The 9,516-nt window shown below is 36.6% G+C and overlaps 3 protein-coding genes across 3 annotated transcripts in view; 2 read left to right on the top strand and 1 right to left on the bottom strand.

The window, feature by feature from the left end:
* Positions 1-4,952, top strand: LOC107487575 (protein NRT1/ PTR FAMILY 7.3). The gene is made up of 5 exons (XM_016108239.2): positions 1-121; positions 210-330; positions 2,611-2,828; positions 2,927-3,489; positions 3,712-4,952. The coding sequence occupies exons 1-5, from the start codon at positions 101-103 to the stop codon at positions 4,580-4,582; spliced, it is 1,794 nt and encodes a 597-aa protein (XP_015963725.1). The 5' UTR covers positions 1-100; the 3' UTR covers positions 4,583-4,952.
* A 94-nt stretch (positions 4,953-5,046) lies between these two features.
* Positions 5,047-9,086, bottom strand: LOC107487576 (pyruvate kinase isozyme G, chloroplastic). The gene is made up of 12 exons (XM_016108240.3): positions 8,895-9,086; positions 8,521-8,811; positions 8,282-8,447; positions 8,066-8,200; positions 7,860-7,970; positions 7,638-7,726; positions 7,389-7,451; positions 6,839-7,014; positions 6,351-6,453; positions 6,041-6,189; positions 5,490-5,598; positions 5,047-5,397 (listed from the first exon to the last, which is right to left on the bottom strand). The coding sequence occupies exons 1-12, from the start codon at positions 9,084-9,086 to the stop codon at positions 5,284-5,286; spliced, it is 1,698 nt and encodes a 565-aa protein (XP_015963726.1). The 3' UTR covers positions 5,047-5,283.
* Positions 9,087-9,174: 88 nt separating this feature from the next.
* Positions 9,175-9,516, top strand: part of LOC107487577 (uncharacterized) — a gene marked incomplete in the record, with an annotated part of 1,518 nt that continues 1,176 nt past the window's right edge. Inside the window, 1 exon segment of the mRNA XM_016108241.3 lies at positions 9,175-9,516. Coding sequence (XP_015963727.1) covers positions 9,175-9,516 — 342 coding nt within the window.

The following is a 9,516-nucleotide window of genomic DNA, read 5'->3' as shown; positions in this document are numbered from 1 at the left end:
ACCATACCTTCCTCTCTGCCCCCTCACTCTTCATTCCCCTGCATTTTTTTTTTTTTGAATCAAACTAAACTTGTTTGTGATCATCATATCAATCATATCAATGGCTTGCTTAGAGTTAGAGGTGAGTCTAAGTTTCATATAGAAAAAGCATAACATTATTTCAATTGATTCTTAAGAAACTTAATTAAAAGGTGTGTCTATATATTAAGGGAAAGTTGAATGATGATGAGGAGCAAGAAGAATTGACTCTTGATGGGAGTGTGGATTTGCATGGCCGTCCTGCTATCAGAACCAAATCTGGAACATGGCTTGCTGGAATTATCATTCTCTGTAAGCTTCACATTTATTTCATTATTTCTTCTTAATTAATTACTATTATTTATTTTGTTGAGAGGTAAATAATAATTAAAAAGCTACTTCCGACACATACAGTATAGTACACATGCAAATACAAATACATAACACGTATATGATAATAGTTTGTGATAAACGGATAAACCTTTACGCATATATAGATGAAGATACTTTTATATAAAGAGATCTTTATTTAAAAATGATAATTAAGATGATATATATTATGTTAGTAGTTCAATTAAATATGTTAAAATTTTTTAACAACTTTCAACTCATAATTATGTTTATGTTTAGTTTAGTAAGAAAAGATGATAGTTGAAATATTTAGTACATATTATATTAATTTAATTAAATATATTATAGATATGTTATCAGAAAATAAACAAGGGCTTAAGTGATCTTATCAGTTAGTGATAAGTACACTGTATTGAACATACTCATCATGGATGAGGAAGAGGATGAACGTGTTACATTTTCCGATGCAAAATCCAAAAGAACGTAACTGAGGGGGAGCGTGAGGCGAAGGAAGAAAGAGTAGTGATGTATTAAGTTAATTGATGGAGGCTTTTGTCTCCACGCTAAGTTTATGTGTTATTATAAACGATACAAATTAAAATAAGAGCAATACCATGAGTATGTTACTGACACGTAACCTTTGCCTGTCACCACGACTTTGCATGGGTTGTGTCCTTGCCACGTGTCACGATGCATATGTGCACACTTATATTAGAAGCATACTCGAAAGGAGCACGTGAGTAACACTCACATTATTATTACTATAGTGGCTAAGTAGTTTTGCTTTTTTATATAAGCCGTCCTTCTATATATCTACATGCAAGGATTCAAGGAAAATTGGCACAGGTCACAATCCTGCAACTAATGAATCCTAATTTTGGGTTAATTTTTACATTTATTTTTTACAATTGCTATTGCACGTCAGAAATCATTGCCTCTTGGGTCTATATTGATACTTTAATAAAATTGAATATTTATACAGATTTTAAATATATGATTCTTTTTTATTATATACCATTAGATAATAATGTAGAGAGACAAATCAATTAGGTACCTATGCCGGCAATTAATGTTCAAAATGATTTTTGGGTTTAGAAAATAGAAAGATTATGCACAAACGTACTAGGAACAAGGTGACACATTCGTCGTCCACGACAGAAAGTAGGTTCATGAATCATAATATGAATATAACTTATAAAAGCACATATATCTTTTTGTAAAAGAAATTATTTCTTTTCACAAAACCAGCCTTCGAAGTGTTATATCGTCCATGAAGCGGTGAAGCCATTCATCACTAAGAACAAAGGCATGAGACTGCGTTTGGTTATAGATATAGGATATTAAATTATGAATATAAAAATATAAAATTATGTTTAGTAAATAAAATAAAAATAGAGATATTATATTTAAAATATTAAATTAATATATTTTATATTTATTTTAACAAAACCAATGCAACCTAAAAGTGTCTGCTCTATAAAGACGAACCCTATATAACCCAAAATTATTATTATTTTATTATAATAAAATAATGTAATTTCTAATATACATTAACATGTTTGGCGGTGCTATATAATGCTTTATTGGTGGCAATGCAATAATCCTAGGAAAAGCTGATAGAGGTGCTAATGTGTTATCACAGTTGTTCTTGATCCATTTTAGAATAAGATTTCACGTGCACAGGATCAACTTCCCTGTTGCTATATACTGATGTGAAGTGATTCACGTTTCAGGAATCTTTACACATCATTTTCCACCATCTGTGAAGGGTCCTCACTCCAGTTGATTATTTATAACACACACTTTCAAATAACTATTAATTAAGTGAAACACTGAAACAGAACATCTAAATGGAGACAAAAATAAAAGTAATATCACTTTGGATTGAAATGTTAAAAAAAAAAAATTAAAATAGAAGTGATAAACATGAATGTCAACTCAAAGTACAATTAATATTTAGAAAATCATGGTAAGGCATAACGATGTTATCTAAAAATGGGAAAGAAAAAAAAAACAATTTATATGTGCTGTGCAGGCTTTAATTATCAAAAGGAACTTCAGCTATTAGTGATCTTAAGTGATTTGATTCACTGCCTTTGTAGAAGTCCGTCGCTTTCGTGATAAGTTACACGAGAATCGAGGATACTGCCATAGATACTTATCATGAGTTTATATAATGCATGTACATAAGCATATAATTTGAAGGAATATGACCGTGACTGAGATTGTTGTATGTATCAGTGAACCAAGGTCTGGCAACCCTTGCATTCTTTGGAGTTGGAGTGAACCTGGTGCTGTTCCTGACAAGGGTGGTAGGACAAAACAATGCTGAAGCAGCAAACAATGTGAGCAAGTGGACTGGGACTGTTTACATCTTCTCTCTCGTGGGTGCTTTCCTAAGTGATTCTTACTGGGGAAGATACAAAACTTGTGCTGTTTTTCAAGTCATCTTTGTACTCGTAAGTATACCTACAAACTCTCTCTTGTTTTTCCTCTTCCTAGATATTAGTACATTCCTTGATCACAAAAAGAAAAATCTTCTTCTGGCTTGTTATAGGGTCTATCATCCTTATCCCTATCATCATACCTCTTCTTGGTTAAGCCTAAAGGTTGTGGGAATGAATTGGTTCAATGTGGGAAACATTCAAGGTTGGAGATGGGGATGTTCTACCTTTCAATCTATCTCATCGCCCTGGGCAATGGAGGCTATCAACCCAATATTGCCACATTTGGGGCAGATCAGTTTGATGAGGAGCACTCAAAGGAGGGTCCCTCAAAGGTGGCATTTTTTAGCTATTTCTACCTGGCTTTGAACCTTGGCTCCCTCTTCTCAAACACCATTCTAGGCTATTTTGAAGATGAAGGAATGTGGGCACTTGGGTTCTGGGTATCTGCAGGCTCTGCCTTAGCCGCACTTATTTTGTTCCTTGTAGGCACACCAAGGTATAGGCACTTCAAGCCCAGTGGCAACCCTCTCTCCAGATTTTGCCAAGTTCTTGTTGCTGCATCAAGGAAATGGAAAGTCCAAATGCCATCAAATGAAGAGGAGTTATATGATAAGCATACAATAGATTCTGCCACCAACAGCAACAGAAAGATTCTCTACACTCACGGGTTCAAGTAAGTAGTAGACTAGTACATTAGATACTATTGTTCATGGGTAGATGCTCATACTTTATACTTCGAATCTCCAAGTTTGCATGAATTCTTTTCCTGCATTCATGTAACCATTTTGCTAAGACCATGGCATAGGTTACTAAATAAAAAAGACTGTCAGTATGTCGTTCATGATTCTATTGAGAAATGACGATTTGATAAATTTGTCATTTCTCTGTATTGCAGGTTCTTGGATAGGGCAGCATATATATCCTCAAGAGATCTAGAGGACCAAAAGAATTCCCTTTACAACCCTTGGCACCTCTGTCCTATAAGTCAGGTTGAAGAAGTTAAATGCATACTGAGACTTCTTCCAATTTGGCTTTGCACCATAATATACTCAGTGGTTTTCACACAAATGGCTTCTCTTTTTGTGGAACAAGGTGCAGCCATGAAAACCACTATTTCTCATTTCAGAATACCACCGGCTAGCATGTCAAGCTTTGATATCCTCAGTGTAGCTGTCTTCATTTTCTTTTACCGTCGAGTTCTTGATCCGTTTGTGGGAAAACTTAAGAAGTCAGACTCTAAGGGTCTTACTGAACTTCAAAGAATGGGAGTCGGACTCGTCATAGCTGTACTAGCAATGGTTTCTGCCGGGTTAGTTGAATGCTATAGGCTTAGGTATGCCAAACCAGGATGCATCCACTGCAATGGCACAAGCTCTCTAAGCATCTTCTGGCAAATCCCTCAGTATGCATTTATAGGAGCTTCTGAAGTGTTTATGTATGTAGGCCAGTTAGAGTTCTTCAATGCTCAAACACCCGATGGCTTAAAGAGCTTTGGAAGTGCACTTTGCATGACATCCATCTCCCTTGGGAACTATGTCAGCAGCTTACTTGTAAGCATGGTTATGAAGATATCCACTGAGGATCACATGCCTGGGTGGATCCCTGGAAACCTCAACAGAGGCCACCTAGATAGGTTTTACTTTCTCTTAGCGGTCTTGACATCTATGGACTTGATCGCTTATATTGCATGTGCAAAGTGGTACAAGTGTATCCAACTGGAAGGGAAATGTGAAGAGCATGATGAGGCAAGTAGTTTCAAAGTCTAATTTTCCAGGGACATAATTCAAAGGCAATGGTAACAATATATGTTAATAAGAGAAAGAATGGAGAAACTAGTCTATATAACCTTGGTTATAGTTGCTACTTGCTACTGGAAGAAAAGTTTTGCTTGTTTGCAGTAAGAGAAGCCCTTCTAATCAGCACGCGAGTCTCCGACTCTAATACAATGGGAACTCGCTCTTTTATTGAACCCTACTGATTTTCAGTTCACTTTCTTGAAGCCATAGTTGTGTACAAACTAAACTTTTATGAGGCAATAGAGTGTTTTTGGGTCCTCAAAAGCTTCCCTTCTTTCTCATTTGTATGTTCCATTGCTAAAGATGTAGTGACATGTATAATCTCAATTTTTGTCCTTAATGTCTGGAACTCGACTTTCAAACAATGGATAATCCACTAATTAAGGCAATAAAAAAGTTCAAAAGAGAGAAATTCCGTAAGGGCCTTCTAATACATTATAATTAGGCTAATTGAATGTACATGCATTATTTCAGGTTTGAACCATTTGGTACTGTACACAGCTCTTTCTAGATCATTTACAAAGAACAGAATAAAGCAACTTGTATTACTGGCTACAAATTTGACATATGCATAACCTATGATTCAAAGTAAACAGAACTAGATACAACTTACAAGATAGCCAAAGCTTTTTGTCCAGTCTTGAGAACGAAAGAACCTGCAAAGAAAAATCTTATCCTTTAACCTTACGAACTTGTATGTGGTGCGTGGATTCCTCACGCCAGATTGGTTGTGCTCCACTTTGAACAAGGGTAACATGCTGTCCCTCGAGCAAATGACCCTTACTCTGAAACATGGAGATTTTTCAGCAACATTTGCAAGAAAACCTATCAATTATCATACATAAATGTGAGTGCAAATGATGGAGATATTCCTCACCAGGAGAAGCTTAATGGCTCTAGAGAAGGTCTCCTCTGCATCATTTGAAAATTGCATGAATATGGGCATGACCCCATGATAAAGTGCCAACCTCTGCTTAATCCGTTCTCTATGAATAACAGCAACCCCCCAAATACTCAATAAGTAGATAATTATTTTATCGGGGATTGAACAAGATTGATTGAACACTAAAAGAATATCATGGCAGATGAAAATTATACAAGATAAAACCTGGACCAAAATATTATCCTTATTTGTCATACAATGAAAATATGATATAACGCTTAGACTGAATGATATGTTCAGTACTTGAGAATTGAGATTGGGAAACAAGGATAGAGAGATGCTTGACCATTCTATTTTCAAAATCATTGAAAATTACTATCACTCCTGAAAGGACATCATGAATGCAACAGCAGAGTTCAACAAAAAATGAGCTCTGGTTATACGTATATATATGAAGTCCATATATTTTACCTATTTGAAATGGGGACAAAAAATTAAAATTAAATAAAGCAACATACACATGCTACTATTCTGTAATTACTCACTGATTTGTGAACGCAAAGATTGTCGAGTAAGGCCTATAATGGCTCAAAAGAATAGCCATGGATCCTGTTCTGGTAAAAACAATGATAGGAGCATTAAGAGTATTAGACATAGTTGTCGAGTGGAAAGCAAACATTTCTCCCATATGGCTCTGCAAAAAATTAAACATACATTAATTAAGAGTTAAGACTTTTGGACATGATTGATAAAATCTATAGCAATAAATCTTCTACAATATATGAAACTAAGCTCCAACTGTGCACACATAATTTACGAGGAGACTAATTTTTTTCCCCCGAAGAAAGCACATACTTTATGCGGACTTAAGTTTCCTGGATAAGCTTCACTATTCTGAATACTTGATTCAGTCCTTAAAGCCACCGAGTGCATAACTTTAACAGCTTTCAATGGATATCTGAAACAGCAGCAATCATCTTAAAACAGACATTATTAGACTAAAAATTTTGGACAACACAGGTACATCAAATGAAAAATGTTCAGCACAAAAGACAAAGAGCAATACCTTGTCATAAAATTTTAAAGACTTATGGGGGGAAAATCTTGATACAGAAAGGAGTTCTATAATATTTCCATAATCTACAAACATATAAACTGGATGAAAAGCATGGTTTTGTAGCCATCAAAGGTATTTTTCACATTCGAGGGCAGGGCTTAGCTTTTAGTATTGCCTTCCTAGTCTCTACAACCATTACACTTCACAAATGAATATTGAAATAAGTTCTAATAGCCAATCAAAAAAAATCAAGGAACCAAGATCAACAAAGGAATAGCACACTCACTTTCCATGAGCAGTTTCTCCAGAAAGCATGATGGCATCTGTACCTTCTCTTACAGCAATTGCAATGTCTGACACTTCTGCCCTTGTTGGTGTAGGATGAGCAATCATGCTTTCAAGCATATTTGTTGCCACAATAACCGGCTTTTGCATACCATGACATCTTCTTATGATATCCTCCTGTTTTATTGGCAAATAGGAATGAACAACATGGAAATCAGAAATAAACATAATCTTCACTTCCTAAATCAATAAAAAGAGAAAAATGTGGTCATTCTAGCAAAATATAGCCATATAGAACTTCCAAGCAGCAGCAGAAAGGCTTTCCTAATTGAAGCAAATGGCTAAAACTATTAGCATGAACAAACTGAAACTCGTAACACCTAGTGAAGTTGGTTTAATTTTATTAGGCTTTCCCACTTCCACTAAACACTGCATCTCTGAATAGATATATCATGCAACAAAGCAATAACTATTGTCATAGACAATATCCAGAAAAGCTAATGTACATCTCACAAACTTTGAGCAAAATGGCGTAAATATCATCTTTTTACCTGCAGTAAAGGAACTTCCTCAATTGGAAGTTCAGCTCCAAGGTCACCACGAGCAACCATGGCCTACAAAATAAAAATCATCGAAGATATTACACACACAAACAACATGGACAAAAAAAAAACAATAAATAAAAAGTGCAGGCAAATAAATGATCTCCAACATCACATAGATTTCAGTCCTTTTATCCGGAAGATATTATTAAAGATACGAAATCTCCACAATGGAAGTTCAGCCTTCAAGAAACAAACCCCATCTGAAGCTGAAAGTATTGAATGAAGATTTGGTATAGAATCCGCACTTTCAATTTTTACAATCACATGTATATCAGCATTATGACCTATACAAAAGGTTAAACAGTGATTTAGCTCATAAAGAGAAGCAATGCTACGCAGAGAAAGACAAAATGCATACACATAAATGCTCACACCTAGAGACAGGAGATAAGACAGGCAAGAAAAAGAAAAAATTACTTTTGAGGTAGTCTTTTAACTCATGAACCACTCTTGCATCCTTGACAAATGAGACAGCATAAAAGTCTACTTGATTGTCTACCCCAAACTTGATATCTTCCCAATCCTTCTCTGATGTTAAAGCACATGGCAAAGCAACATAAAATTTTGAAATGCATCCATCTTGTGAGTATCTACAAGTGAATAATAGAACAACTGAATTGTACCAGTTATGGAAGGAAGTGTTGCACTTTTTCCCCGGACATTCAAATGACGCCTAGATTTCAATTCTCCACCATCAATCACTTCACATTTAACAGAGTCATTTGTCTTTGACTTAACAGCAAGAGACATCATTCCCCCTAAAATTACAACCTGATGAGATCATAATCTTCTACGCAGTAACACTGACATATTGAAATAGGCAACCGGACTTGACTTACCATCAACGAGTAATATGTCTCCAACCTCAACATCATTGACAAAGTCATCATAATTGACACTGACAGTGTCTTCAGTGGAGACACCCCTCCTAATGGTGAAATTGAATGTTTGACCTTCCTTGAGTAAAATTGGCTGAGGTACATCCCCACTCCTAACTTCAGGACCCTGCTAACAAAAATCAGTTTGAGGGTTTGTTCCAAATTCAAAAACTAAATCCAATACACAAAAAAGCAATAACCTTGGTGTCAAGCATGATAGCTATAACATTGTCTTGAAACTGAGCATTGTATTCTTTAACGAAATCAATGGTCTTCTGGTGCGATGCATGGTCCCCATGGGACATATTCAATCGCGCCACGTTCATTCCAGTTTCGGCAAGCTTCCATATCATGTCACGGGAGCTGGTAGCGGGACCTATCGTGCACACTATCTTAGTTTTCCTGCGTGAATCGGAAGTCACCGCTCCCACGTGGACACCGTAATCAGCAGGGAGAACCTCAAAGGGAGAGTTTGACCTGTCGCTGTCTTCCTATTAAAAAAATAAATAAGTGGAAATGAATTAGTTGGTGATTTAGTAAGTGAATGAATGATTGAGAGGAATTGATTCGTAACAAGAGATGGAAAGCCATTGGAGGAGGAAATTTGAGTGAAGCTCATTGATGCGGGTTGGTGGCAGAGTGGTCGCGATTTCCATATTGTTGGAGGCTTGGCGTGAAGGAGCACCACGTCGGCGATGTGTTTGGAAGAACACAGATCGGATTTGAAGACGGAGATGGAAGTTGAAAGATTAATAAAACTTCCCATTTGAATTTTGATGAGGAATTTGTGATTCAGTGAGCGAGTCAGAGAGGGAGAGGGATGGAACTTGGCAAGGTTGAAACCTGCTGAGAATATGCTGCGGTGTCAGTTTGTTACGAGAGGAAAAGTCTTCTTTGCCCCTGATACCAGATTCGTAACCGTAAGGCCCATACTCACCAACCTCATCATCTTTCTCAGTTTCTCTCTCCAACGGCACGGTGGTTGTGGTTCACCGTTAACTCTTTTGGTCTCAGCTCAGTCAACCATGAAGCTGTCCCTCAAGTTTCAGGGTCAAGATGAAAACCACCACCACATGACGGCCAAGTTACCCATCACCATCTTCAACCACCCATTCCTTTCTACCATCACCGCCTCCTCCTCCGCAACCGCCTCGGGTTCCGACTTTTGCTTCTCGCTCTCCACCAACTTCCCGTCA

The sequence above is a fragment of the Arachis duranensis genome, chromosome 5 (assembly GCF_000817695.3).
Source record: "Arachis duranensis cultivar V14167 chromosome 5, aradu.V14167.gnm2.J7QH, whole genome shotgun sequence".
NCBI classification, from domain to species: domain Eukaryota; kingdom Viridiplantae; phylum Streptophyta; class Magnoliopsida; order Fabales; family Fabaceae; genus Arachis; species Arachis duranensis.
Note: the sequence above shows the minus strand (reverse complement) of the source record. Positions and strands in the feature narration are given on the sequence as shown.